The sequence below is a fragment of the Aethalodelphis obliquidens genome, unplaced genomic scaffold (genome assembly GCF_003676395.1).
Source record: "Aethalodelphis obliquidens isolate GAN/ISIS:26980383/991018 unplaced genomic scaffold, ASM367639v1 scaffold7, whole genome shotgun sequence".
In the NCBI taxonomy this organism is placed as follows: Eukaryota; Metazoa; Chordata; class Mammalia; order Artiodactyla; family Delphinidae; genus Aethalodelphis; species Aethalodelphis obliquidens.
The window spans coordinates 27,133,059-27,157,071 of record NW_020837951.1 but is presented as its reverse complement, the minus strand read 5'-3'; the positions used below and the strand labels follow the sequence as shown (position 1 = coordinate 27,157,071).

General features: G+C 36.1%; 1 protein-coding gene across 4 annotated transcripts in view; it reads left to right on the top strand.

Moving 5' to 3' along the window:
* FKTN (fukutin) overlaps window positions 1-24,013 on the top strand; it is an 88,863-nt gene that overhangs the window by 11,561 nt on the left and 53,289 nt on the right. For all 4 annotated transcript variants that reach the window (XM_027105309.1, XM_027105307.1, XM_027105306.1 and 1 more), the window contains exons 2-4: window positions 1,396-1,582; window positions 12,273-12,332; window positions 16,109-16,312. In XM_027105309.1, coding sequence (XP_026961110.1) covers window positions 1,478-1,582; window positions 12,273-12,332; window positions 16,109-16,312 — 369 coding nt within the window. In that variant the 5' untranslated portion in view covers window positions 1,396-1,477. The remainder of the gene's footprint in view (window positions 1-1,395; window positions 1,583-12,272; window positions 12,333-16,108; window positions 16,313-24,013) is intronic.

Genomic DNA, 24,013 nt, shown 5'->3' with positions numbered 1-24,013 from the left:
TTAGCATTGCAGGACAGTGGTACAAATTCTATAAGTCATCAGAGGAAAGAAAGTGTGACCTCAAAGCCAAACTATTAGTTGACACCCGTTTTTTGTTCTTTTTTTTCAAAAATTTATTTATTTATTTTTGGCTCCATTGGGTCTTCATTGCTGTGCACAGGCTTTCTCTAGTTGCGACCAGCGGGGGATACTCTTCCTTGTGGCGTACAGGCTTCTCATTGTAGTGGCTTCTCTTGTTGCAGAGCACAGGCTCTAGGCATACGGGCTCAGTAGTTGTGGCTCAGGGGCTCTAGAGCTCAGGCTCAGTAGTTGTGGCACATGGGCTTAGTTGTTCCATGGCATGTGGAATCTTCCTGGACCAGGGCTCGAACCCGTGTCCCCTGCACTGGCAGGTGGATTCTTAACTACTGCGCCACCAGGGAAGCCTGACACCCATTTTTGAACAATGTAGGAACTCAAGGTAAATAGTGCCCACAAGTCCTAAGGAGAAGATGAATACCAGCCATCCAGTAGCTGAACAGAGATGATACAGCAAAAGGATTGGCAGGGAATATAGTAGGAATAAGACTAAAAAAGCTGTGAGATTTGTATTGCAGAATGCGATAGAACGATAGCAAAGTAAACTAATAAAAGTCAGGATTGAAAGAGGAGAGATGCAGAAGGTAGATTTTCTCTTATTTTTTAGCTGGAGAACTAAAGACATACAAAGTTTAGACATCAAGTAATAGAGGTGTTAGTATATTTAAAGGAATAAATATAAACATTTGAACTGAATTGAATATGTTTGACCAAAATCAAACAGTGGAGAGGAGGTAAGAAGAAGTAGAACTATATTAAATTTCTTGTTCTGAAATAGTCAGATTGGACCAAAGATGAAAGAACAAAAATTTTTATCGTGGCTTTTTTTACACTTGCAGAAAATGAAAATGTATATGGGATATTTATAAAAACTGACCACATCCTACATAACAAAACACAAAGAGCTATTATACAGATGATGTTCCTTGACCAAAAACTTAATTTTTTTCTATGGAAGTGGTTCTTAGTATGTTCAGCAGCATCAGCATTGCCTGGGAACTCATTAGAAATGCAAATTCAGAGGACTTACCCCAGTTCTATTGAATTAGAAACCCTGGGGGAGAAGCCCCCCAGTCTCTTTTGGTCAGTTTTTATAGATATCCCATTTATGTTTTTTGTTATTTGCAACTGTAAAGAATGCTATGATAAACTTTTTTGTTCTTTCAAGTGTGGTCTCATATCTGATTATTTCTTTAGGATAGGAAATTACCAAGTCAAAGAAGGTTCTGTTGAACTTTAGATAACTTTTTCTTGGTTATTAAAGGTGAAAATTAAATACAGGTTTTTGTCTCTTTAGAAATATCTTTTTGTTCACAGAAAACAAGATTATCTTCTTACCCAAAAAGATGAAACCAACTGGGTTACTTTCAAAAGACAACCAAGTGAGCACCGCAGACTAATGAGTAGGATCAATAAGAACGTGATTTTGGCGCTTTTAACTTTGACAAGTTCTGCATTTCTGCTGTTTCAGTTGTACTACTACAAGCACTATTTATCAGCAAAGGTAATTTTTTTCCTCCTTTCTCATTATTAGACTTCATTTTAGCTGTATATTTTCCTAACATACTTCCCTTTTGCAGTACATAAAATTAATCACAGTTTTTAAAATCCGTGCAGAAATAGTTCTTTGAGATTCTCATCCTCGTGAGTGTGGCAAGCACTTCAAAATTACAGTTAAATATTATTAATAACATGCTAAAAGTCAGAGGTGCCAAGTTTCAGTGATGTTGAAATTTTCTGATAGAGTTATGTGAAAATTGTTATTTTTCCAAACAGATCATCACTCATTGGAAAGAATTCAATGATAAATAATTTTGATAAAATATTAGAATTAGTTTATTTTAGTACAGAGTATATTTTAATATAGTGTCTAACAGGGAAGTGTAGTGTTATAACTTACCTTTATTATAAATCTATAGGTATAAAGATGTAGAGACAATAATTTGGAATCTGGTAGCTTCTGAAGATCATACAGAAGTCCAGATAAGAAATTCCAAAGTTGAGAAGGTATTGCTGAATTGTGAAAAGTTGCCAAACACTCCCACTGGGATTAATTATAATAATAGCTACCATTATTGAGAATTGTGCTAGATACTGTCTATGCTTAATTTAACCCTAAAACCATTTTGGGGGGGAAATATGTTTTTGTTTGTATTGTCATTTGATAGTTAGAACTATTCTTCAGAACCATTTACTTCCCTTTCCCTCCCAAAGGGGATGATACTTCCCTGCCCTAGTTAAGCTTGACCATGAGACTTACTTTCGCTTGTGGAATGTTATAGACATTTTCAGAGATTTCAAATGGGCTCGTATGATGTGTCTTGCCCTTTGTGCTCCCCTGACCTGCCAGGAGAAGAGTGTGCCCTGGGTAGATGCTGACCTCCAGCCTGAGCCCTGAATTAGGTGTATGGAGCAGACCAAACATAGCTGCCCAGCTGACTCATACATCTATGAGGGAGAAAACAAATGCTTAAGCCTTTAAGACTGAGAGAGGTTTATTATGCAGCATTATTACATGAGGTTCCTAGACCTCATTTTACAAATATGAAAACCAAAACTCTGACAGAGATGTTAGATAACCTACCCCAATTACCCAGTTTCTAACATGCAAGCCTGACAGGTGTACCTAACTCCATTCTTTCCAGGCTATATTATTTTTAAAATAATTGACAAATACTGAGGCTACCAGCTGTCTTGGCTGTTGGCCCAGTGAATGTCTTTGTGTTTCATCTTCAACCCTTTGCTGATTATTTTCTTAGGATAAAGTCCTAGAGTGGAATTTCTTGGTCTAGGATGTACATTCTAGATTTTGTTACATATTGCAAAGTCACCTTTCCTAAGGATAAGTAGTGTGCCTGATTTCCTATACACTTTCCAAATATGGGAATAATAACAATAACAATAATTATGGCATCCGTGTCATGCTTTTGAGATGCTTTTGGCTAATAGTAGCTTAAACAAATAGAGGGTTATTTGTCTCATACCTTTCAGTCCAGAGCTTCCAAAATTCTCTTGACATTTCCCTGGTGCTACAGTCCAGGCTGGAGGAGGAAATAGTGCATTCTAGGAGGCTTCTTCTTTTGAGACATGGCCAGCAGATTCCCAGCTGTAAGAAAATCTGGGAAAGCAAGATTTTACTATTAGTGTTAATGCTGTTGTTAGTTAGGTTTTCCAGACTTTATATTAGAGATCGCAAAGGAGAAGGGTTTTGGGAGTGGGTGTTAGGTCAACTTACCTATCGTGTCTGCCATAGCAGTTCACGTTTTTTGGTGTGCTCATAGGCTAGGCACTATGCTAAGCACTTCACATATATTTAATTCTTATAACAACAAATTGAGTAGATCCTGTTGTCCTCATTTTCCCAGCAGAAAAAACTGAGGTTTAGAGAAACTTACTAAATTTGTCCAGTGTCACACAATTATTAAGTGAGGGAGATAGAATTTAAACCTGAGGAGTCTACCCCAAGAGCGCTTGTTCTTTATATTTCTGGTATTTTTGATGTTCAAGAGCCGAGAGATATTAAACTCCATTAGAGGCCATTTCTTTCTAATGAGGTTAAACATCTTTCCATATGCTTTCTGGTTCTTTTTATTTCTTTATTATAATTCTTTTTATTCCTATCTGCATATTTTTCTGATGTTGTTGTCTTTTTCTGTAGCTGTTCTTTATAGTTTTAAGGATATTAAGCATTTACCATATATATTTCAAATATCTTCCCCAGTTTATTAATTTACCTTTTACCTTTATATTCACGATGTACCCCCTTAATACACTAGTGTTCTATTTAATTTCTAGGTAGACAGGTATCAAGATCTTTCTCCCTTAGGGCATCTGGTTTTTATGTCGTAAGTAGCCCAAGATTATGGAAATATTCACCTGTATTTTCATCAGATACTATTTTATGTTTAAATTTTTATACAAAATATAATTTATTTTAGTATGAGGTATGAGTTAGATATTTAATTTACAGTTTTACCCAAATGGTTAGTCAGCTGTCCCAGTGTCACTTATTGAATGACTTCATTAATTTAAAAATCCAATCTTAATTATATGTTAAATTCATGTAAATAACTCCTGTCCAGACCTTCTTCCTTGGTAAGCGATGTGGCATAGTTGTTAAGAGCATGATCTCCAGCCTAGGATTAAACCTCATCTATCCTGCTTATTAGCTGTGGGATCTTGGGTAAATTACTTGACTTCTGTTACTTGACCTCTACTTCCTCATCTATGGAATTGGGACAGTAACAGTACCACCTATGAGACTTGTGAAACTTATATGAATTAATATACATAAAGCGTTTGGAACAGTACAAGTCACATAGAAAGAGATCAGTACATATTAGCTATTATTTTTATTATTATTATCGTCAATTTTATAATGAAAAATAGTATTTGTTTTATTGAGTCCATGACATACAAACTGCTTTAGTAATAAGTGCCATATTCTTTGAACAAAATAAAGCATTAAATTAAATAAAGTTCAGTTAACCTTTGTATACTATTAAATTTGTGAAATTTGCATTATCTGTACTAGAGTTCTTGTTTTTTATGTTTAATTTTAATAATAGGTGGAAATTACAACATCTAAGTTCTAAATACCAAAGGTTATTTTTATTTTATTGAAGAATATGGAAATTATATTAAACTATTCCTAGCCAAGTAATTTTGCATTCTTTAAGATGGAATTTTAAAACTTATTAATTCAGAAACTTTTATGTAAAAGTCATGTGTTGGGCATTTTGCTAAGGTGATAAACAGTGATTGGGAAGTAGTCTCTTTCCTCTCTATATTTATAATTTAATTGGGGACAGATGTTAATGGGACAATAAATGTTTCCTATATATTATTAATGTGAAGGTAAGATACTTTGTAACAAATACAAGTAGTTTCTCTATACTAACAGAAAAAAAAAGCTTTATTTAAAAATAGGGTTAGACTAACTGCTGAAGCTACCAACTTTTAAAAATTTTTTAGTTTTGTTGTGGAAAAACTTTTAACTTTTGGCTTTTTATTAAACTTCAAGATTTTACTTACATACAAACTTTAGGGAAGTACAGATGCATCCTCTGTAATCTAATACAGATTCTCCTGACATAGGAGGAGAACCCAGAATTTTGTGAACTTTGTTTATTCATCGTATCTGAATTGTCTTCCTCATTTGTTCAGTGAACAATATTTTGGGGGGATAATCTTAGATAAATAAAGAAAGTTCACATGAAAATGATTTTTAGTTCAGTCAAATTTGTTTGATTTGGCAAAAGAGTACATAATAGCAGCCTTGATCAATACTAAATAATAGGTCAGCGTCATCAACAGAGAAACCTTGATTCTAGGTCATCCTTGAACTTTGAGGTGATTTAGAGAGACCCTTGAGATTATGTATTAGAACTAGGGCAGGCATGAAAAATGGGTTTTATCTTTGGTCCCCAACCCATATCTAGTGTAGTAAATGTTTAGGACTACAGAGTTTTTCAGGCTCTTCAATGGAGAGAAATACAATATCTATCATTGGTTAGGGAAGAAGGGCTATTTTCTTTCTTGGAGTTAAGGAGGGCTACTTCTGTCTATCTATTTCTTGGGCCTCACCATGGAATTCCTTTTGACCCTAGCTGGTTATGCAAGTTTAGTCTTTCAGTGTCCTCCTAAATGAGGTCTGAATAATCCAGTTATCTGATAGCATTGAAGATAGGAACTAGCAGATTATATCTGTTGGGTCTGGTAAAATTCCACTGATGGATACAGTTCACTCTTCAGATTCCATAACAACCATCCAAGTCTTTGAAATACAAACTCTTCCAGGCCTTCAAAGGGAAGGACTTGTCTCTAGCACCCTCTAGGGAATGTCAGTTGTTCATTGTTTTTTACTGCATTTAACAGGATAGTGTGATTATGATTCTGTGTTGCTCATTCAGTCTGTATTTCTTGACTATATGTTACATAAAGGGCACTTGGTAGGAATACAGAGATAAGTAGAACATAGGTCCTAAATCTCAAGGAACTCAAAATTTGATAGAAGTGGTAGCAGCAGTAATTCTTGAGTTTTGGGCCTAGATAGTCCTGAGTTTAAACCTTCATTCAGTTGTTTGGCTGAGCCTGCTCTCTAGAGCCCATGAGCCACAACTACTGAAGCCAGCATGCCTAGAGCCTGTGCTGCACAAGAGAAGCCACCACAGTGAGAAGCCCACGCACTGCAATGAAAGAGTAGCCCCCGCTCGCCGCAACTAGAGAAAGCCCGCGCACAGCAACAAAGACCCAACGTGGCCAAAAATTTTAAAAAAATAAAATAAAAATAAAATAAATAAAAGAATACATTTTAAAAAAAGATTGCTAAGTTCAGTTCCTAAAGCTTGTGTCTTCACTCATAGGGCTATTCCAACATGTAAATACAAGTATGTTCAAACAAAACACTATAACATTGATAAGAAGATATGAAATGAGATAGCTTTAAGGAGTTCTGCATCCCAATTGAAAGTCATAAAATATTGATGCCTCAGTGGAAAGAAGACAAAGCCAGTGAACCATGTTTGTGTAAAGCACTGAGTGAACCAAACCTTGATGATGTTCTTGACTTACAACCGTAAGCTGCACCGCTGCCTGTAGTAATCAGTTATTCTTATTACCTAGAAGGCCACTTACAGTGTTCTGTGCTAGGATATCGTTCTTTGCACTATATTTAGTAACCTGTGTGTGTTTGATTAGAAGGCAGGGGAGGGAGTTGAAAGGGGAATTTGGATTTCAAATTTGGCAGTAGTCATTCACAGTGAACAATTTCATAATCCATTATTAGAAATGGAAATTAATCTTATAAGCATTTAGATCATGTGTAACAGCTTTTTGAAGTGTTTTCAGTTGGTCAGTTACTGAAGCATGATTTTTATTAGATCTTCTTTGACTTCTGGCTAGTTCCGTTTTGTTCTGAAGGCTAATGTCTAGGTCATTGCTGAGAAAGAATATCATGCTTGATAGTCTCATCTAGTATGGTAAACTTTGATAAATGCTACTGTTCCCCCTTCCCATCCTTCCCCCGCCCCCGCCACTCCTGCCATTATCCAGGAGAAATGTGAAAGAATTTCTTTCATTAGAATTAAAGGGTATTTAAAATTTTTTTCCGTTTATTCCCAGACTTTAAGCTGTATAAGTTTCTGGCCAAGCAGCTTTGATTATTAATAAACATAGCTTTCCCACCAGTTATTGAAGACTTAAAAAAATTTCTTTAAAGTACTACCATTAGGTCCAATAGGCATGATCAATTATCATGCTGAATTAAGAATTGTTTTTTGGTGTCTGTAAGAAACTGATTGTTGGCTACTATCTTTAAAAAATGACAGGATCATTTAAATCTTTACTTCTGTTTCCTGAATGCTTTTTCTTTGATGGCATATCTTAATTTATCATTTATCAGTGGAGTTCAGTAGCCACCAGACTGTTTGGGATCTGATTCTATCTCTCCATTCGTTTATTCATTTCACTTAAGTTTTCAACACAAATATCTCATAGATAGTGTTTCAGAATATCTTTAGACGTTTTTAACCTCTTGACTTTTACCTTATGGCTTTTCTTTTAGAACATTCAGTCATTCATTTGTCAAGTATTTGTTGAGAGTTTACTATGTGCTAAGCACAGTACTAGGCTATGAGACAAAATGATGAATCAAGTGCAGTCCTTGCTGCCTAGGAACCCACAAATTGGGGGAGTTTGGGGTTGAAGGGGAAAGGGGAAAAGAAATATATAGAGACATATAAACAAATGATATCAATATGATATGTTACTTCTTCAAATCACACATCATAAAACACTGTTCTGCCTACTTTACTACTTATAGCTTAAGAACTCTTCTTTACCTCTACCCTTTGTAATGCTCTTCAGGCAAAAATAACAACCGTCAGAGTTATTTTTCTTAAATACAGCTCTGATCAAGTTATTCTCTGCATAAAATACCTATGGAATAAGATCCCAACTTCTTACCATGGTGCGGTAGATAGTCTCTGTTTGCCTCTCCAGGTCCTCTCCTCGCCATACTCTGTGCCTTGGGAGGCTGACCTCTGTGGACTACATTAGCTGAGCTCCCTTGCTCTTTGTTTGCCATTTGGGTTTAGTCAATGGGAAGCATCAGCTGGAGACTGGAGACCAGGAGGAAAGAGGCCAGGTTATTTATTCTCTTGGTTCTCCATTTGTAGGGCCATTGGTTGATAGTGACTGCGTTCCTCCTGTACAGCAAAGTTGTAGCCACTGCATACCATTAACTGTTCCTACCGAGGTGGATTAACCATTAAGATAATGAAATTTAAACTGCAGCTCCCCTCACTTCCAAGGCTCTTGGAGGAGCCTTAGGAATATGTTACAAAACTGTGTATTTTTGTAAAGTTTGCAATAGATAATTTATTGCATTTTTTTTTCTGAAAAAGGACCACCAAAATTGTATAATCTTCAAGCTCTATAAAAGTGGATCCTCTTATGTCCCTATCCTTGACTCTCTGAGCTTAGATAAGTGCAAAGTTTTCAGGGAATGAGGAACTGCTGAGTAACCTATTTGGGAAGGATATGATTAAATATTTCATGGATAAAGTAATAGTTTGGATTGGTCTTATAGGATGAGTAGGAGTTCTCCATGTAAAGAAGGATGGGAGAGCCATTACAAATAGAGGAAACAGCCTATGTAAAGGGAATGAGCTATGTGTATGTTTAGAAGAGGAGTACACTAAGTAGAGACCGAAGGAAACACAAAGGTCCTGAGGCAGGAACTCGCCTGGCAGTTTTGAAACAGCAGAGAGATCACTGTGGCTGTAGAGGAGTGAGAGAGGAGAATAGTAGGTAAGGTCAGAGAGTTCTATATTTTTTATGGCCTTGTAAGCCACTATAAAGGCTTTGGCTTTTATTCTGAATGAGATTGGGGACTCTAGGAAGGTTTTGAGCTGAAATGTGACACGACCTGACATTTTTTAATAAAAAGAAGTAGTGTGGATGCTCCGTTGAGAACAGATTGTAGGGGCAAGGACTGAAACAGACCAGTTAGAAGGTGTTCTAGTAATTTACATGAGATGATGATGGCTTGGACACAGGAGCTAGTAGTGGAGTTTGTGAGAAATGGAAAGTAGAATTACCAGGATTTGTAGATGGGCTAGATGTGGGGTATGAAAGACAGAAAAGAGTCAGGGATAATGCTAGGTTTGTGTGTGTGTGTGTGGCTGTGCTGGGTTTTTGTTGCTGTGTGGGGGCTTTCTCTGGTTGTGGTGAGCGGGGGGCTACTCTTCTTTGCGGTGCGCAGGCATCTCATTGTTGTGGCTTCTCTTGTTGCAGAGCACGGGCTCTAGGCACGCGGGCTTCAGTAGTTGTGGCACGTGGGCTCAGTAACTGTGGCTCGTGGGCTCTAGAGCGCAGGCTCAGTAGTTGTGGCACACGGGCTTAGTTGCTCTGCGGCATGTGGGATCTTCCCGGGCCAGGGATCAAACCCGTGTCCTCTGCATTGGCAGGTGGATCCTTAACCACTGCACCACCAGGGAAGCCCCAATGCTAGTATTTTTGACCTAGATAATTGGAAGGGAGAAGTTGCTGTTTAACGAGATGGGAAAGACTAGAGGAAGCAAGTTTGAAGAATGGTGAAGATCAGGAGTTTTTTTGTACATACTAAGTTTGAGATGCCTATCTGACATCCAAATGAAGAAGGTGAATAGACATTTGAATATATAAGTCTGGAGTACAAAGGACTGATGTGGTTGGGAATATAAACTGGGGGTTGTAAGCATATAGATTGTATTTAAAGCTGTGAGTGGATGAGTTACCAAGGAAGTAAACATAGAGTAAAAAGAGGAGGAGAAAAATCTCATGGTCTGAGCTTTGGAACCCTCCAACATGTCATGAAGCTGAGAAGAAGTAGTAAATGGGACCAAGGAGTAGTTGGAGAGAAATAGCAGGAAACCAGAAGTATGGGGATCCTGAGAGCCAAGTGAATGAAGTGTTTAGGTGAGGCAGAGGTGATAAATAATTCTTGATAGATCAAATAAGACAAGAACTCATAGTTGACCATTGGATTTAGCAATATGGAGGTTACTGGTGAACTTGATGAATACTTGGCAGAGTGAACTTAAGCTCAAGTAAGTACATGACAGGAGAGAAATTGGAGGGAGTGAGAATGGACTACCCATTAAGAGTTTTGCTGTAAAGGGGGGACAGAAAATTGTTAGTTGGAAAAAGGGAAGTCAAGACGGGTTTTCTGTTTTAATTATTTAAGGTAGGAGAAATAATATCTTATTTGTATACTGATGGGACTGATCCAATAGAGAAAACAAATTAAACAACTCAGAAATTTAGTTTTATCTACTAATGTAGGGCTATGGTGAGCAACAAGTGGCTATATTATAGAATTTGCAATCTTTTTTCAAGGATGAAGATCGCAAAGCTGCCTCTGATGTTTTGTAAATATCCTTGGTATATTTTCTTTGTAAAAAATTAATTTATTATTCAAATATAGTTGATTTACTGTATTATATTTGTTTCAGGTGTACAACATAGTGATTCAATATTTTTATAGATTATACTCCATTTAAAGTTGTTATAAAATATTGGCAATATTTCCCTGTGCTGTACAATATATCTTCAAAACTCATTTATTTTATACATAGTAGTTTGTGCTTCTTAATCCTCTACCCGTATCTTGCCCCTCCCCACTTCCCTCTCCCCACTGCTAACCACTAGTTTGTTCTTTATGAGTCTGTTTATGTTTTCATATTCATTCATCATTTTTTAGATTCCACATATAAATGATATCATATAGTATTTGACTTTCTCTGTCTGACTTATTTCACTAAGCATAATATCCTCTAGGTTCATCCATATTGCAAATGGCAGGATTTCCTTTTTATGGCTGAGTAGTATTCCTGTGTGTGTGTGTGTGTGTGTGTGTGTGTGTGTGTGTGTGTGTGTGTGTGTGTGTGTGTGTGTGTGCGCCACATCATCTTTTTCCATTCATCTGTTAATGGGCACTTAGGTTACTTCCAAATCTTGGCTATTGTAAGTAATGCTGCTATGAACATTGGGATGTATGTATCTTTTCGAATAAGTGTTTTCATTTTCTTCGGACATATAACCAGGAGTGCTCTTGCTGAATCCTAGAGAAATATTCCTTGGTGTTAAAATGTTACTGTTTAAGTTGCAGAGCTTGTGAGGAGAGACCAGTTCTAGTTCTACCTTAATCACTCAGTATACCTTTCTTCCTTCCTTCCCTCCAATTAGCAAACAGTTATTAAGCATTTTACTAGTTGTCAAGCACTATGCTAGATACTGGTGATACAAAGGTGGATTGGATTTGGTCCCTGCCCTTGAGTTTACAGTTTAATGGGGAAATGAGTCTCCTGTTTAGGAACTTGCAGCACACTTCATTTTCAGGGTGAGAATATTCTTACTGCTTTTCAAAATCCTTCCATCTAACAGATAAAGAGCACATTCAAGGCATAAGAAACTTCTTTGAGCTTGAAACATTCTTCCTCTTGTCTCTAGACCATCAGACATTCTTTCTCCTGTGACTTTCAAAGTGTTTTGGTGATTAACACATGAAGAACTGATAATACTTTTTTCCTTCTGATTCTCTAGACCTGAATGTTTTAAAAAATATTCTTTAAAAAATAACTCAACATTTGCAAGTATGATATATGTTATGAAAAGTGTGGGCATTGGAGCTCTCTGTGGAACAGAAATAATAACGCCTACTTTGCAGGATAGTTATGCGAGATAGATGAGAATACATAATTCATATGTGGAAGTACACTTAGAAGCTGCTCAATAATTATTATACTTTCTTATCACTTTGCCAAGGTCTGCAAACACTAAGTCAGTGTGTGGAGGTAAGCTGAAGTTAGGGATATGGAGCTAAATGGATAAACACTAATTCTAAAGAGATAGCAAAGAGTTTACTATTCACTGATAGAAATTAATTGGTTCAGAGATGTTGACCGTATTTATTTAATTAAGTGATGACACTTAATTAAATTATAGCAATCTGTCAGTGTTTTCCGTCTTGGGTAGTTGTATTATGTACTTGTAGAATTCTTAGCTCATGACTGTATGAAAATAGGTATTTAGATAATGCTTTTTAATGATTATGAACCAGTTATATAGATTGAATCATACCTACCCCTAAATGGAATATTGCATGCTGGGCTTTGAATTTACTACAATTTTTTTTTTTTTAATCTTCCTAGAATGGAGCTGGTTTATCAAAATCCAAAGGAAGCCGAATTGGATTTGATGGCACACAGTGGGTATGTATGATAATCAAGAACTTCCTCAACTGCCATGTTCATTTAGTTCATTCATTTATATACTTAATAAGTATTTGTTGAATGATGACAATGATAATAGCTAGCTTTGTGAAAACAGGTAGTAGGTGATAGAAAGGAAGAGGCAGACCCTGTGCCAAGTGCTTTACATGCAGTATCTCATTTAGTCCTTGTGCAAACTTTAAGAAGTCAGTACATATGTTTATCCTCAGTTCACTTAGAAAGATTATGGTTGGTTGGCTAATAAGTGGCTGAGTCCAGATTCTAACTGCTTGCCTCCAAAATCCTCATTCACTGAGATGTGGTGCTTCCCCAAGTGAATAAATATGTGAATCAGAATTGAACCAAGAATAAAGGTAAATAGGAGTACCTATTTACCTAGTAAATTTACCTAGTAAATAGGAGTTTAGGAGTAAAAATCTATTCAACATGTTTTCTTTTTTTTTGGCTGTGCCGCAGGGCTTATGGGATCTTAGTTCCCCAACCAGGTATCGAACCCAGGTCCCCCAGCAGTGGAAGCACAGAGTCCTAACCACTGGACCACCAGGGAATCCCATGTTTTCTTTCTAAGATAAGGAAAATTAGCAATATGTACAATAAATCCCTGTTTCATAGCCTGTACATTTATACAATTTATAAAATATATTTTCTTTTTTCTAATCAAATTTAGAATGAAAAACAATGCTAAAAAATTACATTTATCCTGTTAGCATACATATTGGATATGACTAGTTATTTCTTGTGGATACACTTCAATCTTTGGTTTCTCTTTAACCAGAGACATGAGAGGCTTTAGATTAGAAGTGAGTTTTCAAATCACCAAGCAGCTATAAAGTAGTGATAATTTTAGGTCATTGCTGATACCAGTTGGATTTGAACTATGTTTAAAAAGTAAAGTCTGAGATATCCTATATCAGACTCCTCAACTATCAGGTCTAGAAGTATCAATGTAAACTTTTAATTTATTAAAAGTAGCAGTTCTGCTTTGTGAACTTAGGGTAGTCTGAGGGGAAAGGGAAGCCCTATCTCTTTCATTCAGGGAATGACCCTTGAGGTGGGAGAAAATAACAGATTGTTTTAAAAGGATTGACTTCCAAGATGAATGAGCAAAAAATTACGGAGCAGCTTACTACATTCTCTTTGTTAATTACATTGCATGTAATTTTTGCAATGTATTTGCAAAGTCATAGGGAAGGGAGAAGTAGTACTAAAATACTTTTGTTCTAATATTTTAGAAGGAACGAAAAAGTGAAATGTCATCAATAGATGTGATACTGAACCCTGATAAAATCCTAGAATGAGTTATTAAACAGATAATTTGAGGGGCTTAGAAGAGAAAATATGATGATTATTAGGAACTAGGTGTTCACTAAGAACATGTCCTGCCAAGCCCTTGTAGAAGAATGGACTCTTACAGTCTCATTGTATCCTTTTCTCAACAAGACGTTTTTCTTTCCTGTAAACAAAATGAATTACTGAAGGTCAGATGATAATAGTCATGTTGATTAAGAATTAATTGGATTTAGAGTCAATTGGACATCTATGTCCAGGGAACCTTGATGATTGCATTGATAACAACCTGGAAGGCATATTTAGAAGGTGAGTTGTAGAATCTCTCCTTGACCCTGCCCTAATCTATATTTATATTAATAATCATAATGAAGCTGTGTGTTCATCAAGTTGAAAGAGATTCATTCAACAAACACAAAGTTGAAAGAGATTCATTCAACAGACATTTATTAAGCACCTTATATGTACTAGTATCTGTCATCTCATCATCTTCCTTCCTCTTTTATTCTCCTAGTGTAAAGCACAGAAAGTAATAGCCATGAAAGAAAAAAATTTTGATAAATTAGGCTCTCAAAATTTAAAACTTCTGCTCATCAAAAGCCACCATTAAGAAAATGAATAGCTAATGCCACAGATTACAAAATATTTGCAAAACATGTATCTGATGAAAGATTGGTATCAAGGATAAATGAAGAACTGCAATTCAGTAATAGACTTTTTTGTTCATAATCTTTATCAAATTCAACAAGTGTTGTATTCCTGATTTGCTAAGAGGTTTTAATCATAAATAGATATTGAATTTTGTCAAATATTTTTTTGTGTTGAAATTATCATAGAGTTTTTCCCCTTTACTCTGTTGATACGGTGAATTTTATTGATTGATTTTCAAATGCTGCCTTTCATTCCTGGGATAAACCCTACTTGGTCATGATATTTCCTTTTTTTTCTTTTTTTGGTCCTTTTTTTAAAAACTACAGGAATTGATTTTTTAGTATCTTGTTAAGTATTATTGCATCTGTGTTCATGAGGGATGGTGGTATATAATTTTCTTTTTTTGTAATGTCTTTGTCAGGTTTTGCTATTAGGATTACACTGGCCTCATAAAATGAGTTTGGAAGGATTTCCTCCTGCTCAGTTTTCTGAAAGAGTTTTTGTACACTGGTATTATTTCTTCTTAAACCTTTGATAGAATTCACCAGTGAACCATCTGAGTCTAGAGTTTTTTCTTGTTGTTTTGATGGCAGGTTTTTTTTTTTTTAATACATAACAAATTCAATTCTGTTAATAGTTATAGGGCAAGTCAGATTTCCTGTTTCATCTTGTGGTAGTTTTCTTAATCATGTTTTTGAAGAAATTTGTCCATTTCATCTGTTATTGAATTTGGGGGCATAATTGTTTATTCTAACTTTTTACTTAGTTGGCTTTCCCACTAAGAGATGATAAACTCTTCTAGAATAGAGATTATTATATTCTTGGTATTTGCATAATACTCTACAGTAAAAACAAAGGATAAGAGACTGATTCCTGCCTTTATCTCATTTTTTAAATTTTTATAATTCTTGATACTCTATTTATTTATCTTGTATATGTTTTTATAAGTTTCCTCAGATTTTGTAAATAAAAATTTATCCTTAATTCCCTGAAACATCTTTTTTTGATGGCATACGTCCCTTTGAAATCATTATTGCTTTCACTAAAGTAGGCTTTTAAGCAATAATGTATTTCAGTTATTCTATTCAACTTGACTACACTTAGGTATTATTTACTCCTAAGTGTGATTGTTGTTTCAATTCTAATTTTGAAATTTATTTTTTCCAGTAGGGTGTTCTGTTTACTGCTCAACAGAATTATATTTTTAAATATTACAGTATTATTAGAAAATCAAACTGTAGATAGGAATGGTCAGGCAGGCGATGTATTTTAGTTTGTCTTTTGACTGGCAAGATTATTAAGCAGTATTTCAAATATGAAGAAAAGTGGCACATACAACTGATTTTTGGTTTCAGAAAGGTTGACATGACTGATTTTTGAAAACTGAAAAGGCTGGTGTTTCCTGTCCCACTTTTGCTTGAAAAGATTTAGCTACTACCAAGGGAATAATTTGTAAGCCCAAAGTGCTCATTTCAGATACTACTTCCTCTATGAAGACTTTGTTATCCTTTTGATGTACAGTTAATTAGTAGCTATTGTTCTGTACTTTATAATAGGTTGCATATATTTCTACTATAGCATATTTTACGTTGTATTGTAAATATTTGTTCATCTTCCTCAGTAGACTGTGTACTTCTTGAGAACAGGGACAATGTATTATTTATTTGTGGGTTTTATTTTTGTAGCAAACTAATAAGCATGCAATCTACTGAGTAAGCAGTCTAGATATCCTTATAAAATTAATGAATAAAAATTTAATAAGATAAATTATTGTATTGGTTTAGAAGAACTAAGGGGATTCTTTTCCTCTCAAACAGCGCACAGTTAAAAAATTTATTATGCTAACATCCAGTCAAAATGTACCTGTGTTCCTTATTGATCCTTTGATTCTGGAATTGATTAATAAAAACTTTGAACAAGTCAAGAATGCTTCTCATGGCTTCGCTTCAGAATGCAAGTTTTTCTGTGTTCCAAGAGACTTTACTGCATTTGCACTACAGTATCACCTATGGAAGAATGAGGTAAGATGATTTGCTTTCAGATAATGGAGTGTCTTTTACAAAACAGTATGGGATTAAACCAATTTAAACTGTAAAACATTTTAAAATTTTCATAAAGACTTTTATAGATTGTATCAGGAATACTTTAAGCAATAAGTAACAAAACACAATCGTGGCTTAAGCAAATAGGGGACTTATTTTTCTGATATAACAAGAGGTTAAAATGTTGGTGGCTGTTGGTATTAGTGAAGCTGTCCACTGAAGTCAGCATGTGCATCACTGAAATTCTTCCTGCATTTCTCTCATCCTCACAAGGTAGCTGTTGTAGCGCCAGGGTGTCATAGTGACACTATCTATCTTTTTTTTTTTTTTAATTACTAATACTGGTGTTTATTATCACCACAAACAAGATGAGAGTACCATTTTTTTGTACCTTTTTAAAAACTGACTTTTTTCAGCCATTGCATGAAGAGCCATCTTTTATGTCAAGTTATATACATGAATAGGCCAACTGTGTCTCATCCAAACTTTGTCCAAAATTTGGATATCTAATCATTCTTTTTTTAAAATTTCTTATTAGTCATCAGTGTTATACACGTCAGTGTATACATGTCAATCCCAATCACCCAATTCATCACACCACACCCACACCACCCTGCCGCTTTCCCCACTTGGTGTCCATACGTTTGTTCTCTACATCTGTGTCTCAATTTCTGCCCTGCAAACTGGTTCATCTGTACTGTTTCTCTAGGTTCCACATATATGTGTCAATATACGATATTTGTTTTTCTTTTTCTGACTTACTTCACTTTATATGACAGTCTCTAGATCCATCCGCGTCTCAACAAATGACCCAATTTCGTTCCTTTTTATGGCTGAGTAATAGTCCATTGTATATATGTACCACATCTTCTTTATCCATTCGTCTGTCGATGGGCATTTAGGTTGCTTCCATGACCTGGCTATTGTAAATAGTGCTGCAAGGAACATTGGCGTGCATGTATCTTTTTGAATTATGGTTTTCTCTGGGTATAGGCCCAGTAGTGGGATTGCTGGATCATATGGTAATTCTATTTTTAGTTTTTTAAGGAACCTCCATACTGTTCTCCATAGTGTCTGTATTAATTTACATTCTCACCAACTGTGCAAGAGGGTTCCCTTTTCTCCACACCTTCTCCAGCATTTGTTGTTTGTAGATTTTCTGATAATGCCCATTCTAACTGGTGTGAGGTGATAGCTCATTGTAGTTTTGATTTGCATTTCTCTAATAATTAGTGATGTTGAGCATCTTTTCATGTGCTTCTTGGCCATCTGTATGTCTTCTTTGGAGAAATGTCTATTTAGGTCTTCTGCCCATTTTTGGATTGGGTTTTTTTTTTTTTTTTTTACTATTGAGCTGCATGAGCTGTTTTTGTATTTTGGAGATTAATCCTTTGTCCGTTGATTTGTTTGCAAATATCTGAGCCCCATTCTGAGGGCTGTCCTTTCGTCTTCTTTATGGTTTCCTTTGCTGTGCAAAAGCTTTGAAGTTTGATTAGGTCCCATTTGTTTATTTTTGTTTTTATTTCCATTACTCTAGGAGGTGGATCAAAAAAGATCTTGCTGTGATTTATGTCAAAGAATGTTCTTCCTATGTTTTCCTCTAAGAGTTTTATAGTGTCTGGCCCTACATTTAGGTCTCTAATTCATTTTGAGTTTATTTTTGTGTATGATGTTAGGGAGTGTTCTAATTTCATTCTTTTACATGTAGCTGTCCAGTTTTCCCAGCACCACTTATTGAAGGACTGTCTTTTCTGCATTGTATATCCTTGCCTCCTTTATCATAGATTACTTGACCATAGGTGCGTGGGTTTATCTCTGGGCTTTCTATCTTGTTCCATTAATCTGTGTTTCTTTTTTTGTGCCAGTACCATATTGTCTTGATGACTGTAGCTTTATAGTATAGTCTGAAGTCAGGGAGTCTGATTCCTCCAGCTCCTTTTTTTTCCCTCAAGACTGCTTTGGCTATTCGGGGTCTTTTGTGTCTCCATACAAATTTTAAGATCTTTTGTTCTAGTTCCGTAAAAAATGCCATTGGTAATTTGATAGGGATTGCATTGAATCTGTAGTTGCTTTGGGTAGTATAGTCATTTTCACAATATTGATTCTTCCAATCCAAGAACATGGTCTATCTCTCCGTCTGTTGGTATCATCTTTAATTTGTTTCATCAGTGTCTTATAGTTGTCTTCATACAGGTCTTTTGTCTCCCTAGGTAGGTGTATTCCTAGGTATTTTATTCTTTTTGTTGCAGTGGTAAACGGGAGTGTTTCCTTAATTTCTATTTCAGATTTTTCATCATTAGTGTATAGGAATGCAACAGATTTCTGTGCATTAATTTTGTAACCTGCAGCTTTACCAAATTCATTGATTAGCTCTAGTAGTTTTCTGGTGGCATCTTTAGGATTCTCTATGTATAGTCTCATGTCATCTGCAAACAGTGACAGTTTTACTTGTTCATTTCCAATTTGTATTCCTTTTATTTCTTTTTCTTCTCTGATTGCTGTGGCTAGAACTTCCAGAACTATGTTGAATAATAGTGGTGAGAGTGGACATCCTTGTCTTGTTCCTGATCTTAGAGGAAATGGTTTCAGTTTTTCACCATTGAGAATGATGTTGGCTGTGGGTTTGTCATATATGGCCTTTATTATGTTGAGGTAGGTTCCCTCTGTGCCCACTTTCTGGAGAGTTTTTATCATAAATGGGTGTTGAATTTTGTCAAAAGCTTTTCCTGCATCTATTGAGATGATCGTGTGGTTTTTATTCTTCAGTTTGTTAATATGGTGTATCACATTGATTGATTTGTGTATATTGAAGAATCCTTGCATCCCTTGGATTAACCCCACTTGATCATGGTGTATGATCCTTTTAATGTGCTGTTGGATTCTGTTTGCTAGTATTTTGTTGAGGATTTTTGCATGTATATTTATCAGTGATATTGGTCTGTAACTTTCTTTTTTTGTAGTATCTTTGTCTGATTTGGTATCAGGGTAATGGTGGCCTCATAGAATGAGTTTGGGGGTGTTCCTTCCTCTGCAATTTTTTGGAAGAGTTTGAGAAGAATGCGTGTTAGCTCTTCTCTCAATGTTTGATAGAATTCACCTGTGAAGGCGTCTGGTCCTGGACTTTTGTTTTTTGGAAGATTTTTAATCACAGTTTCAATTTCATTGCTTGTGATTTGTCTGTTCATATTTTCTACTTCTTCTTGGTTCAGTCTTGGAAGGTTATACCTTTCTAAGAATTTGTCCATTTCTTCCAGGTTGTCCATTTTATTGGCATAGAGTTGCCTATAGTAGTCTCTTAGGGTGCTTTGTATTTCTGCGGTGTCTGTTGTAACTTCTCCTTTTTCATTTCTAATTTTATTGATTTGAGTCCTCTCCCTCTTTTTCTTGATGAGTCTGGCTAATGGTTTATCAATTTTGTTTGTCTTCTCAAAGAACCAGCTTTTAGTTTTATTGATCTTTGCTGTTGTTTTCTTTATTTCTATTTCATTTATTTCTGCTCTGATCTTTATGATTTCTTTCCTTCTGCTAACTTTGGGTTTTGTTTGTTCTTCTTTCTCTAGTTCCTTTAGGAGTAAGGTTAGATTGTTTATTTGAGATTTTTCTTGTTTCTTGTTTCATATAGCTTGTATAGCTATAAACTTCCCTTTTAGAACTGCTTTTGCTGCATCCCATAGGTTTTGGATCGTTGTGTGTTCATTGTCATTTGTCTCTAGGTATTTTTTGATTTCCTTTCTGATTTCTTCAGTGATCTCTTGGTTATTTAGTAACGTATTGTTTAGCCTCCATGTGTTTGTGTTTTTTTTATGTTTTTTTCCCTGTAATTCATTTCTAATTTCATAGCGTTGTGGTCAGAAAAGACACTTGATATGATTTCAGTTTTCTTAAAGTTACTGAGGCTTGATTTGTGACCCAAGATGTGATCTATCCTGGAGAATGTTCTGTGCACACTTGAGAAGAAAGTGTAATCTGCTGTTTTTGGATGGAATGTCCTATAAATATCAATTAAATCTGTCTGGTCTGTTGTGTCATAAAGCTTCTGTTTCCTTATTTATTTTCATTTTGGATGATCTGTCCATTGGTGTAAGTGTGGTGTTAAAGTCCCCCACTATTATTGTGTTACTGTCGATTTCCTCTTGTATAGCTGTTAGCAGTTGCCTTATGTATTGAGGTGCTCCTATGTTGGGTGCATATATATTTATAATTGTTATATCTTCTTCTTGGAGTGATCTCCTGGTCGTTATGTAGTGTCCTTCCTTGTCTCTTATAACATTCTTTATTTTAAAGCCTATTTTATCTGATATGAGTATTGCTACTCCAGCTTTCTTTTGATTTCCATTTGCATGGAATATCTTTTTCCATCCCCTCACTTTCAGTCTGAATGTGTCCTTAGGTCTTAAGTGGGTCTCTTGTAGAGAGCATATATATGGGTCTTGTTTTCATATCCATGTAGCAGGCCTGTGTCTTTTGGTTGGAGCATTTAATCCATTCACGTTTAGGGTAATTATCGATATGTATGTTCCTATGACCATTTTCTTAATTGTTTTGGGTTTGTTTTTGTAGGTTCTTTTCTTCTCTTGTGTTTCCCACTCAGAGCAGTTCCTTTAGCATTTGTTGTAGAGCTGGTTTGGTGGTGCTGAATTCTCTTAGCTTTTGCTTGTCTCTAAAGCTTTTGATTTCTCCATTGAACCTGAATGAGATCCTTGCCAGATAGAGTAATCTTGGTTGTAGTTTCTTCCCTTTCATCACTTTAAGTATATCATGCCACTCCCCTCTGGCTTGTAGAGTTTCTGCTGAGAAATCAGCTGTTAACCTTATGGGAGTTCCCTTGTATGTTATTTGTCGTTTTTCCCTTGCTGCTTTTTTTTTGTGGTATGCGGGCCTCTCACTTTTGTGACCTCTCCCGCTGCGGAGCACAGGCTCCGGACGCGCAGGCCTAGTGGCCATGGCTCACAGGCCCAGCCGCTCCGCGGCATGTGGGATCTTCCCAGACTGGGGTACGAACCCATGTCCCCTGCATCAGCAGGCGGACTCTCAACCACTGTGCCACTACAGAAGCCCTCCCTTGCTGATTTTAATAATTTTTCTTTGTCTTTAATTTTTGCCAATTTGATTACTGTGTGTCTTGGCGTTTTTCTCCTTGGGTTTATCCTGTATGGGACTCTCTGCGCTTCCTGGACTTGGGTGGCTATTTCCTTTCCCATGTTAGGGAAGTTTTCGACTATAATCTCTTCAAATATTTTCTTTGGTCCTTTCTCTCTCTCTTCTCCTTCTGGCACCCCTATAATGTGAATGTTGTTGCGTTTAATGTTGTCCCAGAGGTCTCTTATGCTGTCTTCATTTCTTTTCATTCTTTTTTCTTTGTTCTGTTCCGCAGCAGTGAATTCCACCATTCTGTCTTCCAGGTCACTTATCCGTTCTTCTGCCTCAGTTATTCTGCTATTGATTCCTTCTAGTGTAGTTTTCATTTCAGTTATTGTACTGTTCATCTCTGTATGTTTGTTCTTTAATTCTTCTAGCTCTTTGTTAACATTTCTTGCATCTTCTCGATCTTTGCCTCCATTCTTTTTCCGAGGTCATGGATCATCTTCACTATCATTATTCAGAATTGTTTTTCTGGAAGGTTGCCTATCTCCACTTCATTTAGTTGTTTTTCTGGAGTTTTATCTTGTTCCTTCTTCGGGTACATAGCCCTCTGCCTTTTCATCTTGTCTATCTTTCTGTGAATGTGGTTTTTGTTCCATGGGCTTCAGGATTGTCACAATCTATCTTTTGATAGAAAATTTTTCTCAGGAGCTTCTGGTAAACTGCTTATAGCTCACTGTCTAGAACTATATTCATATGTCTCCGTGTTGTGAAGGTGGCTAAAAAAACAGGTATTTAGCATTTTCATCAGTGTAGGCAGGCAGGTAGGAAGGGATTTGGTGTTGAATTTTCGGTATCTGCCACATAAGGTATACATGAGGGTAGTATTCCTCGTCTATAGCACTATTCTTGACAGTTTGTAAGTGCATAGGACTTGTTTGATACTCGAGTGGAGTGCTTCTTAGGTGTATCCAAAAATTCAAACTTATATTTTCATCCTTTTTAAATGGTTACAAAGCAAAGGTTAGATAGTAGTCAAAAAAAAAAAAAAAAGGTCTCAACCAAACATGTCAAAAATTTGCTTACTCCTTTATTTGGAATACCTCTGACTTTTCAGTTTCACTGTTTTTCATTCTGAGGAGTTATTCAAATAAGAGTAAGAAAATTAGCATCAGATTAAATGAGCTCAACTGTTTAGTCAGCCACCCATGATAGATGTGCACTAGCTCTGCAGTGGGTCTGTTTTAGTTGTGTTGACCCCTGATAGGTGGGGCTTATGTTCCAGGGTGATGGTATGGTCTGGCAGAGCACTATAAGCTGCATGTTTCCTTGATTGCCCAGACTCTTAGACAAGGTCTCAAGAGAGTGAGTTTTGACTTTTTTCTCCCTATGGTTCTTCCCAGGCAGTGATGCAGGTGATGAAACAGATAATATGTTTATATAACATGATGTTTGTTTGCTTGTTTTTTTGTTTTTTTTTTTTCTGTGGTACGCGGGCCTCTCACTGTTGTGGCCTCTCCCATTGCAGAGCACAGGCTCCGGATGTGCAGGCTCAGCAGCCATGGCTCACAGGCCTAGCCGCTGTGCGGCATGTGGGATCTTCCCGGACCAGGGCATGAACCCGTGTCCCCTGCATCAGCAGGCGGACTCTCAACCACTGTGCCACCAGGGATGCTTGTTTTTTCGTTCCTCCCAATTTTATATTGATATTTTGAAAATATTTAAGCTTATGGAAAAGTTAGGACATGGCATTTTAATCAAAAGAATACTAGTACTAGGTTTAAAAAGTCAGATAGTAAGGCAAAGCTCATAATGAAAAAGATCAGTATCTGACTCTTCTCTCCTCCCCACCCCTTATTCCCACTCTTAGAGCCAACCACCTTCAACTCTCTCTACCTTGTTTATCTTCTCCTTTATAAATGAAATGTTTATGCTTCTATTTTTAAAATATTTCATATTTAGATTATGAATTATGAGAATTTAGCTGTCATATCTATTTTGTCTCATGTAGACACACACACACACACACACACACACACACACACACTCTTCTCCCATTACCATGACTGTATCATATTTTGTAGTTAAATCAATAGTCAGTGTTTATCTTACTATGAATATATAGATAATCACATGAATGCTACCTAGTTTACTCTGAATCTTTTCCTTTTCTTATATGACTCTCTTTCTCTTTTTTTGTTTGCTAGTTTTCTATATATTTATCAATAATCCATGTATGAACTCTGCAGCAGAAACATAAAACTCTCAGTAGGATCAAATACATCAGATCATTTCTCAGTTCCTTTTTTTTTTTTCTGGAGACATCCCTCCTAGATCTCGTGGTCTTTCTGCCCTAATACAGTCTGATCTGCTCTGCAGATACTGTTGTATAACTCCTCTTCACAACATTTTAGGAATTCTCTTTGGAGAAAGGTTGAATGGGAGGTTGAAACCTTGCATATCTGAAGATGTTTCTTCTTACCTGCACTTTTGATTTCTAATTTGCTTCTGCTGTGTAACAGTTGTCCCCAAATTTAGTGGCTTAAACAACAACCATTTATGTAGGTTATGATTCTGTGACTTAGCAATTTGCATAGG